The sequence below is a fragment of the Phoca vitulina genome, unplaced genomic scaffold (genome assembly GCF_004348235.1).
Source record: "Phoca vitulina isolate PV1807 unplaced genomic scaffold, GSC_HSeal_1.0 scaffold20, whole genome shotgun sequence".
NCBI classification, from domain to species: domain Eukaryota; kingdom Metazoa; phylum Chordata; class Mammalia; order Carnivora; family Phocidae; genus Phoca; species Phoca vitulina.
This window is the reverse complement of record NW_022589723.1, coordinates 13,401,696-13,419,058: the sequence shown is the minus strand read 5'-3', so window position 1 is coordinate 13,419,058 and position 17,363 is coordinate 13,401,696. Positions and strand designations below refer to the sequence as shown.

The 17,363-nt window shown below is 44.6% G+C and overlaps 1 protein-coding gene across 1 annotated transcript in view; it reads right to left on the bottom strand.

The window, feature by feature from the left end:
• The window catches only part of SQOR (sulfide quinone oxidoreductase), a 49,915-nt gene that overhangs the window by 17,875 nt on the left and 14,677 nt on the right, over positions 1-17,363 (bottom strand). The window contains exons 2-3 of the mRNA XM_032417951.1: positions 11,125-11,375; positions 8,226-8,396 (exon numbers count right to left, since the gene is read on the bottom strand). Coding sequence (XP_032273842.1) covers positions 8,226-8,396; positions 11,125-11,358 — 405 coding nt within the window. The 5' untranslated portion in view covers positions 11,359-11,375. The remainder of the gene's footprint in view (positions 1-8,225; positions 8,397-11,124; positions 11,376-17,363) is intronic.

The window sequence follows — 17,363 nt, the reverse complement described above, 5'->3', positions numbered from 1 at the left end:
TGTTTTCACACAGTGAAGAAGGATACAAAGAAGCCACAACTATTTGTGTGGTGCTTCTGTTAACACTTCCTCATGCTGAGGGGTGGGAGAAGCACTTCCTAATCTTAAAAGACAACAATAGCCAAACTTTGGAAAGAACCAAGGTGTCCATCAACCGATGAATAGATAAAGAAGAGGTGGTATACACACACACACACACACACACACACACACACACACACACACACTGGCATATTATGCAGCCATCAAAAGGAATGAAATCTTGCCATTTGCAATGACGTGGATAGAACTGGAGGGTATTATGCTGAGCGAAATAAGTCAATCAGAGAAAGACAAGTATCATATGACCTCACTGATATGAGGAATTCTTAATCTCAGGAAACAAACTGAGGGTTGCTGGAGTGGTGGGGGGTGGGAGGGATGGGGTGGCTGGGTGACAGACACTGGGGAGGGTATGTGCTATGGTGAGTGCTGTGAATTGTGTAAGACTGTTGAATCACAGACCTGTACCTCTGGAACAAATAATACATTATATGTTAAAAAAAAAAAAAAAAAAAAAAAAGATAGTAGGAAGGGAAAAATGAAGGGGGCGAAATTGGAGGGGGAGATGAACCATGAGAGACTATGGACTGAGAAACAAACTGAGGGTTTTAGAGGGGTGGGGGGTGGGGGGAGGGGTTAGCCCAGTGATGGGTATTAAGGAGGGCACGTATTGAATGATGCATTGGGTGTTATTCTCATTGGGAGTTATTCGCAAACAATGAATCATGGAACACTACATCAAAAACTAATGATGTACTGTATGGTGACTAACATAACATAATAAAATAAAATTAAAAAAAAATAAAAAATAAATAAAAAATAATAAAAAAAGAGACCATTAACTTTAAAATGTATAGAGTCATGTGTGAATCCCAGACAAATCTGATCTGCCATATGGATTGGATCAATATTATAAGTTAGAAACTGCCTTTTTGAGGGTCATGGAAAAGGATGTGATATAATCTATATGATCTTACTTATGGTCTATTTAAAACTTAGAAGTCCCCTCTTTAAATATGTATATTGTGGGGCATCTAGGTGGCTCAGTCAGTTAAGCCTCTGCCTTCAGCTCAGGTCATGATCCCAGGGTCCTGGGATCGAGTCCCATGTCGGGCTCCCTGCTCGGTGGGGAGTCTGCTTCTCCCTCTCCTTCCCTCGGAGCAGGGAGCCCCATGCAGGGCTCGATCCCAGGACCCTGGGATCATGACCCGAGCCAAAGGCAGACGCTTAACGACTGAGCCACCCAGGCACCCCAGAAATGTGGGTTTAAGATGAGAAGGAAGAAAGCTGAGGCCAGAAAGTGTAAGCCAGAGGGATATAAAGAAACAGGACTTGCCTAGAAAACTGGAGGTGGAGAATGATCATAATGAAAGTCAGGAGCCCAGCAAAGGAGTAATGGGTTGTAATGAATTATCACAATCTTGTACTAAAAGGAGAAGCAGAGCAGCAAAATGAGTAGGTCACAGCTGAAGAGAGAGGACTCCAAGACCAGAGAGTGCTTGGTCCAGGTTGAGGAGCCAAGGGCAGTAAGTCTCTGCAGAGGTCCTGCCCTGGTATCCAGGAGGCTCAGCTCCAAGGTCACCTCCACAGTGAGGCCTTCCGATGATTCAAATCCCCTCCGCACTGGCCCCTTCTGGGAGCTTCCTCAGCACAGTGTACATGACGCGTTATAGCACTGGTTGCGTTATTTAGGAATAATATCTTCCCTTACTACATCGAATACTCCAGAGGCTAAAGGTTATGTTTCATTCTTTATATTCCTGGAATCTAGCATAGTCACGAAATTAAAGTGAGGAACTCAGTAATGTTTGTTGGATGGATGGATGATTTCAGTTGTTTGTGAAATACATAATTTATCAAAGTGGACAGATAATATACACATCTTCCTCTGTATGATTTGCCTATCCACAGAGAGCTGTGCCCTGAAATTCCTTGTTCCTTAGGAAAGTGTACCAGGCCCATTAACTACCTGACTGAGCTATGTTGAGTCTTCAAGGTAAATGAGGTCAGATGGGACATGGGGTCTGGGGGTGATGATCTACAGGCAAAACATGAACACAGTCAACAAGAAAAACCTTTGGTTTGTGTGTGCCCAGATTGTTTAATTAGAGTATAATATTGATTATTTTTAAGGACTAGTAACAGACAAGCTTAATATCATGAAAAAAAAAAATCATTGAGGGAGAATAAACCCTAAGAGAACAAAGAACAAAAAGAAAGCCTCAAGCCTTCTGAATAAATTCAAGTTTCCAGGCCAGATGATCTAAATTCTAAGGAATTGCAAAAACTTGTAGACAAGACTTTTGAGCAATTACAGGGAACAGGGCAGACAGACATTGCCGGAAGGCTAAATATGGGCACGTATTCTAATTTTCTACAGGGAAGTGGGGGCGGTAAACTCTGATACTAACAACCTAGTAAATAGGATGTTCCTCCATTGTAAAATTCCAGACTCATCTACTAAATAAATGTCTCTTGGTGATTTAGGAAAAGAGCACCAACATATGTTCACAGATTGCAAACTGCTTTCAGTTAGTCAAGGGTCAGGAAATATGCTGACACACAGCGGATACTTAATAAGTATTTCTTTTTCCCTTTTTTCATGTGTCCTTTTAAAAGTAGTAACAGTAACATCTCTTGGGCATTCACTCTGCAGGATACTGTTCTAAGTCTTTCACATGTTTTAATTCATTTAATCTTCAAAACAACCCAATGAGGTAGGTGGTATTATTATCTTTTTTTTTTTTTTTTTAGATTTTATTTATTCATTTTAGTGGGAGAGAGCAGGAGGAAGAGCAGAGGGAGAGGGACAAGCAGACTCTGCACTCAGCGCAAAGCCCAAAGGATCTCACAACCCTGAGATTATGATCTGAGCTAAAATCAAAAGTCAGATGCTTAACCACTGAGGCACCCAAGCACTCCTTATTAGTCCCATTTTATACAGATAAAGAAACTGAGACACAATTTGCTCACAAATATTTACTGAGCACCTCCTATGTGACATACTGTGCTAGGTCCTGGACATACAACATCGAACAAGAAAGATACTGTTCCCACCCCTCCAAGAACTCAGTCTAGTGGGTGAGAAAGGTATTATCAGATAATCACACAAATAATTACTAAATCATAGACTGCTATGATAGCATGTCAAGGGGGAACCTGACCTAGCTTAGTAGGTCAGGGAAGGCTTTCCTGAAAGGGTATATCTAAAGTAAAGATGAATCGGAGTTAGCTAGGAAAAGAGGTAAGCTCAGCATGTGCAAATGTCTCAGGGAAGAAGGAGGCCAAGGCATTTGAGGAAATGAGAGGAAAATGTGCTGGAGCAGAAACAACAAGAGAGAGAGAATGGAACCAGAACCAGGTTAAGTCTGGAGAAGGATAAGGGCCAGTCCACACAGAGCCTATGGGACACATTCCAGACAAACAGACCCCTGCATCAGGGAAGAGTCAGAGACACACTGAGTCTGGATTTCAGGAAAAGCCTTCAACTCAGTCTTGAAGAAATACTAATGTATAAACCATGAATGGAATGATTTTGGTAAATTTTTAGCATAAAATATTTGCTAAACAATGTTCATTAATTTATGCAAGGTAGAAAAAGCTCCCTAGGGACATGTTATCAAATTAAAACCTTGAACTTAAATGAAGCCATCATGGATAATGGCTAGGAAAAAAAAAAATGCTAACTGGATGACAGAATCATAAATCCACAAGATCCAGGCAAGTTGGTAAGATGAACTAAAGCCAACAAGATGACATCTCCCATGAGTTGGTATAAGCAGATTTCTGAGATCTGGCTATAGCAGACTTTTGCTTAATAAAATCTTGGAAGAAAGTCCTGCCAGTTTACACCAACTTCTTCCCCAGCCCTAAAACAAGACACTGCAACTTTCCTAAGAGTCTGAGCCCTAGACGTCTAAGCAAGCTCAGGAGTGAGAACACCTACTAGTGCCTCTCATTCTCAAGAGATGAGACAAGTTACGATTCTTGAGATGCACACGGACCCAACCGCAGAGGGCTCTAAACTATACGTATAATATGAAGGGGTCTAATCAGGAGGCAGGCACTGCTATACCAAAGAGGTGATATATATTGTCAGAGACAGGTGTCCTGGCCCCAGGAACAGTGGACTGGCAAGGGAAATGAGCCCCAGAGCTCAATCTTCCATTCAATACTGTCTGCTCTCTTGGAGATGCTGGAGAAAATAAGTTCATCAACAGGGATAAATAATTTTTAAGTATTTTATATATATATATCCTAATTTATTATATATATTCTAATCCATTACATATGTCCATATATTAGATATGGATGGAGAAAGCCTGACTTGACACTGGGTCATGTGAAAAAAGACCCAGAAATTTGAACTGACCTCAAGCCCAGCATGTATCAGCATTGTGCTAATGGTTGCTAAAAAAAGGCAAATGCTAACTTAGGCTATATCCAGTTGTGGGAGAGAATAGCATCACTCTATTCTGGGCCATTCTGTAAAATTGCCTACTCTCCTGGGCAACCTCTTTCATGGGGGCACCAACAGGGCAGATGATGTCCACAGCAGGGCAGAGAGAATGGCGAGGGCACTGGAGACCATGCTGGAGAACAGGAGAAAGCGCTGAGGAAAGTGAAGACAGGGCACAAGTCTACCTGAAGACTAGATTTACACAGACTATAAGAGCCATCTTCAAATAGCTGAAGGGTTCCTCCACAGAAACGAAAAGATACTCTTGGCCATGCTACAGGACAAAACAAGGAACAAAAAAGGCATTAAGGCCAAAAACACCCTGGGGGCCCAAGAAAGAATGAAAGGGGCTACAGAAAAGTGGATTCTGACTCAGCAGAGGCAGAACTTTCATATGACCCATCTGTCTAAAACCTGGAGTGCGATTGCTTGCTGTCAGAGAACTCCTTGACCCTGGGACCATCCCATTTTAAATTCAATCCCTGTCCCCACATGGCCCAATTCCAATTACTCTGCTCTATTTATTTTCATTAATACTCATCACCTTCTGGGGTGCCTGGGTGGCTCAGCTGTTAAGCATCTGCCTTTGGCTCAGGTCATGATCCCAGGGTCTTGGCCCGGCATCGGGCTCCCTGCTCCGCGGGAAGCCTGCTTCTCCCTCTCCCACTCCCCCTGCTTGTGTTCCCTCTCTCGCTGTGTCTCTCTCTGTCAAATAAATAAAATCTTTAAAAATAAATAAATAAATAAAATTAAAAAAAAAAACTCATCGCCTTCTAACACACTATATAATTTACTTATTATGTCTATTAGTTATTGTATGCCCTCCCCTGCTTGAAATAAAAATCCAGAAAAGTAAGGATTTTTGTTTCTTTTTGTTCACTCATATATTCCTAAAACTGTATCTAGTTTATAGAAGACACTTAATAGGGGCACCAGGCTGCCTCAGTCAGTAGAGCATGCAACTCTTGATCTCTGGGTCATGAGTTTGACCCACGTGGGCATAGAGCTTACTTTAAATTTTCTTTTTTTTCTTGAGAGAGAGAGAGAGAGAGAGAGAGCATGTGTTGGGGGGGGCAGCAGAGGGAGAGGGAGAGAGAATCTCAAGCAGGCTCCACACTCAGCTCAGAGCCCGACCTGGAGCTCTGAAATCAAGACTGGGAGGCTCAACCAACTGAGCCACCCAGGCGCCCCTAGAGCTTACTTTAAAAAAGAAAAAAGGAGGGGCATCTGGGTGGCTCAGTCGGTTCAGCATCTGCCTTTGGCTCAGGTCATGATCTCAGGGTCCTCAGATGGAGCCCCACATCAGGTTCCCTGCTCAGCTGGGAGCCTCCTTCTCCCTCTGCTGTTCCCCCTGCTTGTTGTGCACGCACTCTCTCTCTCTTTCAAATAAAAATATTTTATTTATGTATTTAAGAGAGAGAGACAGAAGAGAGCATGAGCAGAGAGGAGAGGGAGAGGCAGGCTCCCGCTGAGCAGGGAGCCCGACATGGGGTTCAATTCCAGGATCCTGGGATCATGACCTGAACCAAAGGCAGATGCTTAACCAACTGAGCCACCCAGGTGCCCCAATAAATAAAATCTTTAAAAAAAAAAAAAAAAAGGAAAGAAAGAAGGAGGGGTGCCTGAGTGGCTCAGTTGGTTGAGCGTCTGCCTTCAGCTTGGGTCATGATCCTGGGGTCCTGGGATCAAGCCCCGCATCAGGCTCCCTGCTCATCAGGGGAGCCTGCTTCTTCCTCTCCCTCTGCCCCTGCTCGTGTGCTCTCTCTCTCGCTCACTCTATCTCTCAAATAAAAAAAAAAAAATCTTTAAAATAAATAAATAAATAAAAAGGGAAGGAAGGAAAGAAGGGAGGGAGGGAAGGAAAGAAGAAGAAAGGGAGAAAGAGAAAGGAAGGGAGGGAGGATGGATGGAAGGAAGAAAGGAAGAAGAAAGAAGGAAAGAAAGGAAAGAGGATGCTTAATAAATATTTGTGAGGAGAAGAAGAAAGGCAGGCAGACAGGCAAGCCAGCTAGAGAGCCAAGGATCATGAATGCTGTAAGGCAGGTACTCCTGATCAAGGTTTAGAAAAAGGCTACAAAGAACCCCTAAATTTGGGTGCCTGGGTGGCTCAGCGTGTTAAGCATCTGCCTTCCGCTCAGGTTATGATCTCAGGGTCTGGGATTGAGCCCCAGGTGGGGCTCTCTGCTCAGCAGAAGGTCTGCTTCTCCCTCTCTTTGCCCCTCCCCACCGACTGTACTCTCTCTCTCTCAAATAAATAGAACCTTTTTTTAAAAAAAAGAAGCTCTAAACTCAATGAAATTAAATGCAAAATGTAATCATCTCAGGGTCCTGAGATGGAGCCCCAAATGGGCTCCGTGCTCAGCAGGGAGTCTGCTTGGGACTCTCTCCTTCTTCCTCTGCCCCTCCCCCTGTGTGTGTGCACATGCTCTCTCTCTCTAAAATAAATAAAATATTTTATTTTAAAAAAATGCTGTGTATATGCATTTTCTAGATAAGGCTTTTATCAGGTGCTCAGAAAGATCCACGACCCAAGGAAGAGTTACAAATGCTTGTAGCCAATGAGTCCCTGTTTAGAGGAAGGGGTTGGACTTGAAAACCTTTCAGATCCCCCACCAACTCCCAGATTCTACAGTTCTGTGAAAATGCCTGCCACATGCGGCGCCTGGGTGGCTCAGTCATTAAGCGTCTGCCTTCGGCTCAGGTCATGATCCCAGAGTCCTGGGATCAAGCCCCGCATCGGGCTCCCTGCTCAGCGGGAAGCCTGCTTCTCCCTCTCCCACTCCCCCTGCTTGTGTTCCCTCTCTTGCTGTGTCTCTCTCTGTCAAATAAATAAATAAAGTCTTTAAAAAAAAAAAAAAAGAAAAAAGAAAATGCCTGCCACAGTGCTGGGCTCAGCGGCAGACAAGAGGACATGACACTGCAGATGGCTTCTGAGCCTGTCATCTCCCCCTCCTGCTCTCATCCCTACAGGGGCTTTGATCTCTGGGTGATAGGAGCAGACTTCTAAATGGTACTGAGCACTTGAGAGTCTCAAGCTCCAGGAACAGAAATTCTCCTTAGCCCTCGTACAATGGGGACTCACACTGTCCCTTACAACTCTGGCATATTGCCCCCTGGCATAACTGGAATGGATATTTTCCAATGTCTTCCTCTGGGAGGTCAACTGTCCGGGAGAGAAGCCAGCTGTTTCAAAGGTAAAAGGAGGGAAGTGCTGCTATTTTAACATATAGTGGTAGTGCTTGTTGAATAAACCATTCAGATGCAAGATACCATACCAAGCGATTGAGCAACAGTTCAATAAATACATGTCTTCGTTGTTCATTTATTCATCACTCACTCCTTCCATCTATCCCATCCTCCATCCACCACACACTTTCTTTTTTTTTTTTTTTTAAAGATTTTATTTATTTATTCATGAGAGACAGAGAGAGAGAGAGGCAGAGGCAGAGGGAGAAGCAGGCTCCCCACAGAGCAGGGAGCCCGATGCGGGACTCGATCCCAGGACCCTGGGATCATGACCCGAGCCGAAGGCAGACGCTTAACCGACTGAGCCACCCAGGCGTCCCCACCACACACTTTCTACCTCATGCAATATCAACACACACACACCCATGCACACACATGCATATATGTTGCTCTCTCTCCGTGCAGCTATCCAGTTTGATAATGGCTGTGCATTAACACGAGCCCTGACTAACTAAGGCCGAAGGACCCCGATGCTTACCTCCTTGCCATTGTCTGTGTGGATGCAGTTCTTGTCTGGGTTCAGCTCAACCACTCTAGCTTTGATCCATTCTACACCAGATGGTACCACACTCGCCGTGGGACGGCCAGATGAGGATAACTGCTTGGCACCAGCACCCACCAGCGTCCAGATTGGCTGGTAGAAATGTCTCTGAGAAACAAAGTATTTGGAGATCCATTTCAATTTGAGACAGATCAAAAGAGTCATAGTTAAAGGTACAGGAGCTAGACTCTCAGTTATCCCGCCCAACCCTTGAAGCATCATGTAGAAAAGCCTTAGAAGGTTAGTCTCCCCCTCACCCACACCTATTGGTGTCTCCCATTATGTTAAGCTCTGAAGGGCAGTCACCTAACACAAGAATTCTGCCAAGATCACCCCAAAAAAGCCATCAACTACCTTTCGTGAGCATTATATTATTTGTTCCTCAAAGTTGATTTGATGCTTAACATGTACATGTTATGTGTGTGTGTGTGTATATATATATATATATATACACACACACACACATTATGGATATATTTATGTGCACAGACATAAAGAAAAATTAAGCCTGGCAGCCTAAATATGGTTCCTTAGAACCATCTGGAGACTACGGTAAGTCTGGAAAGTTTACAACCACTTTTGAAGAGTCTCAAAACTTCTTGAATTTCCAACGGTGCTTCCCAAACCCACGGAGGACTGCAGACATTCCCTATTGGCCCTAGTACCCTCTCCTTTCCTTTCTCAGAGGTTTTATACCTGAAGCCTGTAGGCACCAGATCCTACCCCATGATGCCAAATATCCACTATTTTCTAGAATTATCTTGCTTCAGATGGTCCTCACTTGAACTAAGTTAGTTTTGAAAGTTCTAGACTCATGGGCAAAGGGCAGATTGATCTAACAGCCTCCGAGAATCCCAATACACTCATGGAATGGCCTGGGGGATCAAGAATTTCTCAACACTGCCAAAATGCCTCAAACTGGCTGGACAGAATTGCCAGCCACAGAGATGTTAAAGAGGATACGAAAAATGGCTTTACAATGTCTGTAAAGCCAATAATGGAGGTGATCAAAGAGAAGGAAGGCAGAGGTCTCCAGTGGTGAGAACTCATTGATTTCAAATCCATCTTGAACAGAAAAAGGAATAAAAATACAACCTCAGATTCTCTTTTAGACTACAAACAAGCATCAGCTCCACCAATCACTAAACCAGACACAGTACCAAATACCTGAGCCCCTAGCAGCACCTTTGAAAGACTTCCATCCTGCACTTCCTCACGGGGGAGGACAGCCATAACTCTGGCCTCCCAAATTGTGCCCAGTGCCTCAGAAGAGCCCTTCTCATTACCAAGACTACCCCAGTGGGAGACCTGCCCATGGGTTAGCTACAACACACCATAGGCCCCTGATGGAGCTCTCAGACCAGTGTCATTTAAAACACTGAGGCACCTGGGTGGCTCAGTGAGTTAAGCGTCTGCCTTGGGCCTGGGTCATGATCCCGGGGTCCTGGGATGGAGCCCCATGTCTGGCTCCCTGCTCTGACTCCCTGCTCAACAGGGAGCCTGCTTCTCCCTCTCCCTCAATCCCTCCCCACTGCTGGTGCTCTCTCTCTCTCTCTCTCTTTCCCTCTCTCTCTCTCAAATAAATAAATAAAATCTTTTTAAAAAAATTAAAAATTAAAAAAAATAAAATGCTGACCCTGAATTAGTCACTTTAAAAAGGAAAATGATCGAGAACATACCGTCTCAGATCATAGCATATCAGTCTGAGACTGCAGCTAAGCCCCGGGCAACCTCATGGGGGGCTGGGTAGACTTCTTGAAAAGGAATGTGCTTTTCTTGACCTGCCCTCCCCACCAAACAGGCACTGGATCCATTTTGCTTCCCTCCCAAGGACACAGTTTCCAACTGGTACACACCTAGTTAGTTCCTCAGGAAACATCAGTCAAACCACCAAAAATCTGGAATATTTTTTCTGAAGCTACTGGATCATCTTAAAATGTTTGCATGAAATAGTGTCTTACACACACTTCCCAGCTTCCTCCCTGGTGTCTCTACCTTTTTCTGCTTTATAATCTGTTTACAATCCCTTGTACTTCAATTTCTCAATCCCACTAACACCTTTCCCAGAGGCCTCCCTGCCCCTCAACTCATCACCCATTCTCCAGACTAGAAGAGAGAAAGGAAAATATAATGGCCATTGATCTTCCTGTGGACACTAGGTTGGAATTGGGAGGTCTTTTGGGGCTGAACTGTCTCTCCCCAAAAGATATGCTGAAGTTTTCACCCCAGTACCTGTGAATATGATCTTATTTGGAAATAGGGTCTTCACAGATGTAATCAAGTTAAGATGAAGTCATGCTGGATTAGAGTGGGCCCTAAATCCAATGACTGGTGTCCTTATAAGGAGGTCATATGAAACCACTAGAGACACACAGAAAGAAGGCCATGTGAAGACAGAGGCAGAGATTGGACTGATGCCAGCTGTAAGCCTAGGAACACCGAAGATTGTCCACAACCACCAAAGCTAGGAGAGAGGCATGGGACAGATTCCTTCTCCTCTCCACAGCCTTCAGAGGGAGCATGACCCTGCTAACACCTTGGCTTTGGACTTCTAGCCTCCACAACTGTGAAAGAATAAACCTACTGTTTTAAGCCACACAGTTGGTGATAATTTGTTATGGCAGCCCTAAGAAACTAACACAGAGAACATAAAAGCCTGAGATCTGTCCTCTCCCCCTCTCTCTCTCCCTACCTTCTCCCAATCCTTTTTGTGCCCAGGAGAAGCACTAACCTGGAAACACGACAGCAACAGGGCCTGACAGCCATCCACACTCTACCCCCTAACACACATGCGCACCTGCACACAGACGCAAGCACTCAAAAGGGGGAGACTTACCTCACTGGGCTCAACAACGGCCACATTTTCCGCACCCACTCTCCTCTTCATGCGGGCGGCCATGGTGATCCCACCGCTGCCCCCACCCAGCACCAGCACTTCATAGTGGTGTTTGGCTGCAAGGCTGGCCCCCGTGTGCAGCTGAAGGGGGCTAGCCTGCTGAGTGCCCAGTCTGAGGAAGCAGGCAAAGAGCCGGGCTCGAGGGCCAGACACCACAGTGGCCAGTGGGGTCATCTTCAGGCTGGATCAGGCTAGAAAGGAACAGACAAGGCTATGAGTAAGTAGGGATCACTGTGGGGCCAAAGAATTTTCTTTCAGGGAGGAAGGGGAGGCTGCTATCTGACCAGCTCTAGTTGGTTCCCACCATCTGCTCTCAAGACCATCTTCCCATCTGGCTGTGGTCAAAAGTCTCCTGGGAACACCACTGATAGCTAAAATGGCCTAAGCTTTCCATTTCTCTCATCCTCCCTCTTTCAGGACGCATCAGACTCTGTTTGAACTAGGTAGGCCTCACCTTTTAAGTTCTAATTATTTGCCCATACTTATCCTTGTCCATCCATAAATCTAGGGCATCCTGTGCTTTATCCAGCTGCCATCCATTCTCCCCTCAGGCACAATCTCTGTTTCTTTGACTTTTTAGTCCATCAAAGATGTAGGAGTGCACAGAGACACCCGTACAATTCCTTGCCATAAAGGGCACCTAAGACCTTGATCAAACAGAAACATTCCTAAGAAACCCACCTTCTGCAACTCAAAGCTCAGACCAAAGTAACTGGGGCCTTGGCCGCACTTAGAGCCTCCTGGCTCTGCTCACCCACAGACGTGCAATGTAATCACATCAGCGAAAGCCCTCCACACCCTTGGTAATCTCAACCAGAAGATAAAAAGGCCATAAAAGGAGCCCTGCCCGGTATCATAAAGTTATGTTTTATGTAAAGAATCTGCACATGCTGCTGGCCGGTCTTTTATTATGTCCAATTCAGTAAACAATCTCCCCTTCACAGTGCCTCCCAGAGACGTACTTTACCTTTAGGAAAACGTGTTTCTGTGCCGAGCAGTTAGTGCTTTGCCAGTGAGAAAGTGAGGGCTTCTCGGGACTTGGCCCTGGCTTCACCCCATCTACAGAACGGGACTCACACCTTGCATACCATCTACATGCATAACTTGAAGGGCCCAGACTCAAAATATCACCCTCTCTGGGTATTGCACTGTCCCAAATTCCACTAGCAAGTTCAGTCCTTTGGGTTCAACAGTGCTCCAGGGAACCCTTTACTAAAATGTGGGTACCCAGCTGGGGCATAACACTTCTAGCTGCTAAGATCACGAACTTCTTCATGGGAACACTTTAATTATATGATTTTCTCCCCAACTAAAGAAGAGGAAGGCTACATGAGGGGATTAAACAAAGCCAAGAGGGGAAAAGGATGTGGAAGGAAGCAAGAAAGGCCCTGGAGGAGGAAGGAATGACCTAGTGGGAAGGAGGAGGAGCTGAAGGCTGATTTTGATTAGAATTAACTATTCCAGGGTTTTGGCACCCCCAACAACTTCCTCAATATCTCAGCTCAGAGGAGCGAGGGTGGGAGGGCCGGGGGGGGGGGGGGGGGGGAGTGTGGATTTGGGCGCCTACAGTAAGTAGGGCAGGCTCATAAATTGTAGCCACAAGTTTAAAATCAGTGCAACCCTTCTAGAAAATAACATTTCTCATCTGTTGACCCTGTGTTTCCATTTCTGGGATTCCAGGCTAAGGAAATAATTTCTAAAGCTAAAGAAAAAAATCCTTTACAAAGATATTTCTCACATATTCATTCCTAATATGGTGAACCTTCAGTTAACTGGTTTGTGGATTGGATCTGATTAAATCCTGGTTACAGAAAAAAAACCACAGGCTCCACACTGGCCAGGGAAAGCTCAGGTCCCAGACTGTTTTAACCAACACTATTTCATGACAGATTCAATTTAACATGGTGCAGAGGGGCAGGAATAGCAGTCTAAATGTCAAAACATCGGGGGAAAGGTTAAGTATGGTTATACATGATAATGGGTGATTTTGATTTCTTCTGCTTTTCTATGTTTCATAAAATGTCACCTATATACATATATTAATGTTGTGATAAAATCTTTATTTTGATAAGTAACATGTATTAAGTCCTTTACATAAGCATTCAATTTGTGAGTTGGATGCCATTATCATCCCCATTTTACAGATGATAAAATCGAGCCAGGGAGCAGTTAAGTGACTTAAAGACCATATAGCCCGTAAGTGGTGGGCTATGAATTGAATCCCAGGCACTTTGGTGGAAGAGCCTCTACTCTAAACCACCGTACTCTACTATCTCTGTGATCTTTATCAACAACAGCAAAACACTGCCTATGTGATAATGTTAAATGAAAAAAATCCAGATATATTTTCTACACTTCCCAGAAAAGGGAAAACTATTTTTTTTATGGTACTGACACCTAACTGTTAATGTTTTGATATAACTATAATTGATTTTTCCTCTTCTTTGCGTGTGCTTTTCTCAAGTTTTCTTTAATGAACTCTAGATTTTACATTTTGAAAATCACTCAATTTGATTTTTTTTTAAATGATTGAGGAGTGGAGAAAAAGCACCAAGTAGGATGTTGCTGTTTCGTGGGGAGAGAAGATTTTTTTCTTTTTAAGATTTATTTATTTATTTGAGAGAGAGAGAGTGAGCATGTGAGTGGGGAGAGGGGGAGGGAGACTCTCAAGCAGACTTCCCGCTGAGCATGGAGACCGATGTGGGGCTTGATCCCAAGACCATGAGATCGTGACCCGAGCTGAAATCAAGAGTCAGAAGATTGGGGCGCCTGGGTGGCTCAATTGGTTAGGCGGCTACCTTCAGCTCAGGTCATGATCCCAGGGTCCTAGGATTGAGCCCCGCATCGGGCTCCCTACTCCGTGGGAAGTCTGCTTCTCCCTCTCCCTCTGCCCCTCCCCCCACTCGTGTGCTTGCTCTCTCTCTCTCAAATAAATAAATAAAATCTTTAAAAAAAAAGAAAAAAGTCAGAAGCTTAACCAACTGAGCCACCCAGGCGCCCCAGGAAAGAAGATATTTTATGGTGAACAGATAGCTATCATATCCTGCCTTTTCATATTATTCACAAAATGACAGAATCACCACAAAACTCTTCACTTCCCAGAAAAGGGGTCTTGACGCTACATCTTAAACCTCCCTGGAGAGGGTTAAACAATAATGATCTAGAAGGAGGCCTGGCTAAGTTTCTGGTTTCTAGCCACTCCATCTAAGGTTATTTAACCTCCTAGTTCCCTTCCAGCCTAACACACCATGGTTTTTCTTTTGAAAGAGGAAGAGTTTACACAAATATTTCCCTCATTCAGCCAAGACGGCTAGCTCTGTTCTATTTCAGCAGCTACCCGTAGCCTGTTTCTGGATTCAGTATTTATAAACACAAAGTCCTCTCAACTTCATTAATAACAGTCATCAAACAGAATGTCCTGAGGATTGAATTCAATAAAAATTCCTGAAGGAGATGCTGAGAGCTTCTGAGTTCATCCCACATGTTAGGAGGGTGAAGCTCTGTATCCCCCACCCCGACCCATACCTATGCTCTCTTCATAGAGAGAGTGGCTGTTTCTGAGTTGTAATAAACTTTATAACAAACTGGTAAGCATAAGTAAAGTGTTTCCTGAGTTCTGTGCGTCATTCTAGTGAATTATCAAACCTAAAGGGGGGGATCATGAGAACCCCCAAATACGTAGTCAGCCAGGTAAAAGTCTGGGCCCCCTGGGACAGCATTTACAGATGACATCTGAAGTGGGGGCAGTCTTGTGGGGCTGAGCCCTTAACCTGTGGGGTCTGATTTAACTCTGGGAGTTAACTTTGGAATTTAATTGTTGGACCCCCACTTGGTGTCAGAGAACTAGTTGATGTTGGAAAAACCATATATTTGCTGTTAGGATGTTAGAAGTGGTGTCAGAAAATATTACTCAGGAACCAGTAAGAATTTCTGAAATTGACCTAAACCAAGTCTATAGCAACAACCAAAAAAAAAAACCACAACAACAATGAAAGGAAGCAGCAGTCTCACAATCTTAACCAGAAGGCAAACAGAAAAGAAAGGCCAAACTGAACCCTGAAGTCGGCAGAAAAGAAACAGAATATTTCTGCCAACCAAATAACGAGGAAGCATAAATCTAATATGACTTCTTAGTCTCTCAAGAAGATAGCCTAGGGGCGCCTGAGTGGCTCAGTCGGTTAAGCGTCTGCCTTCGGCTCAGGTCATGATCCCGGGGTCCTGGGATGGAGTCCCACATCGGGCTCCCTGCTCTGCGGGAAGCCTGCTTCTCCCTCTCCCACTCCCCCTGCTTGTGTTCCCTCTCTCACTGTGTCTCTGTCAAAAAAATAAATAAAATCTTAAAAAAAAAAAAAAAAGATAGCCTAAAACATATTTACTTATCAGGTTAAGAAAGAAGAATTAACTACCAATGAGGGGCACCTGGGTGGCTCAGTCGGTTAAGCACCCGATTCTTGATTTCGGCTCAGATCATGATCTCAGGGTCGTGAGATCGAGCCCTGTGATCTCCGTGCTAGGTGTGGAACCTGCACTCCATCTCTCTCTCCTTCTCTCTCTGCCCCTCCCACCCCTAGGGGAAAAACAAGAATTAACTACCAATGATACATAAGAACGCAGCCACTTTATATTCTTAGAAGGTGAAACATACACACTTTTAAAAAATAAATAAGGCAAATTTAACTTTAACAGGTGCATGTAATACATTTTATAATTAAACAATTTTATGATTCTAGGGGCGCCTGGGTGGCTCAGTTGGTTAAGCGACTGCCTTCGGCTCAGGTCATGATCTCAGGGTCCTGGATCAAGCCCCGCATCGGGCTCCCTGCTCGGCGGGAAGCCTGCTTCTCCCTCTCCCACTCCCCAAAATCTCCCCAATCTCATGCCACGTGACATGCCACTCACTGGGTGTCAGCTAGGACACCTAGCTGAGTTCAAACACAGCTGGCCTCTAAGTAAGGATTATTCGGAGCATTCTTTTTTTAAAGATTTTATTTGAGAGACAGAACACAAATGGGGATTAGGGTCAGAGGCAGAGGGAGAAGCAGACATCCCCCCTCCCCCCAGATGAGCAGGGAGCCCGATGCGGGGACGCGGGGCTCAATCCCAGGACCCTGGGATCATGACCTGAGCCGAAGGCAGACACTGAACCGACTGAGCCACCCAGATGCCCCTATTGAGAGCATTCTTAATGAAAGATCCATTAGACCAGCAAGACTTGTAGTTAACTTCTCAACTACTTCTGCTCTTTCGGAAACAGTGGGTCTTTGTATGGTTCACAATTGTTTTACCTCAAGCCAACACCGGGCAGGGTCCTTCTTGCTTCAGGTTTCAGTAACCCTAAAGCCAACTTTTAACTTGTCAGCTTTGTAGAACACTTCCAAAATCAAAGCGAAAAACAGATAAAGAACAGCCTCCAGCTCTGGCCACCCGCTCTGTTCCTCCCACCCGGGCTCTCGGCCCCGGCTTCCCTGGGCCAAGCTTACTCTGAGCTGCTTTGTCCTGATGGTCTGAATGCCTGTGGGTCCCAGTCTCTGAGACGCAAGTGAGCCTTGTCCACACAGTACAGGTGGGGCTTTCCCCCGGTACCCAGGTGGTGAGACTCCTGAAAGGCTCCTCCTCCTCCACATGCTCCTCCCCCTTGGGCTTTCCAGGCTTATTTACTTAAATCGGCCCTATAGCTGTCATCAGTTACATCTCAACCAGATTACTTCCAGAAGACAAGATTTGATAGGAAAAAGTAGGGAGAAACCGTCATAATGTTAACAGCTACATTTACTGAGCATTTACTAGTTGTACTTTACTTACTCTCTCTCAGAGACTCCTGACAATAGCTTTGTAAAAGGGATGTTAGTATCCCCATTTTGCAGATGAGAAAAGTGACGTTTGGTATAAGGTTAGAGAACTTTCCTAAGGTTACATCACTAATTTAAGCAGCAGAGTTGAATTCAAACTGACTCCTCAGTTGAGTTCTCACAGTGTTAGACCTAAGAGATAATTGAGGGAAAATGCCTACTGGCTGAATTTTATTGACATTCAAATTTAAAGTAACTTCTGCCCCATGGAGTGGAGTGGGAGGGAATCTACAAATTGAAAGAAAAAAATAAAAAACATTACGTTTCTTGGGGAAGGGTGAGATACAATAATAGCATTGATATAATTTTTGAAGAGCCCTTATCTTTTAG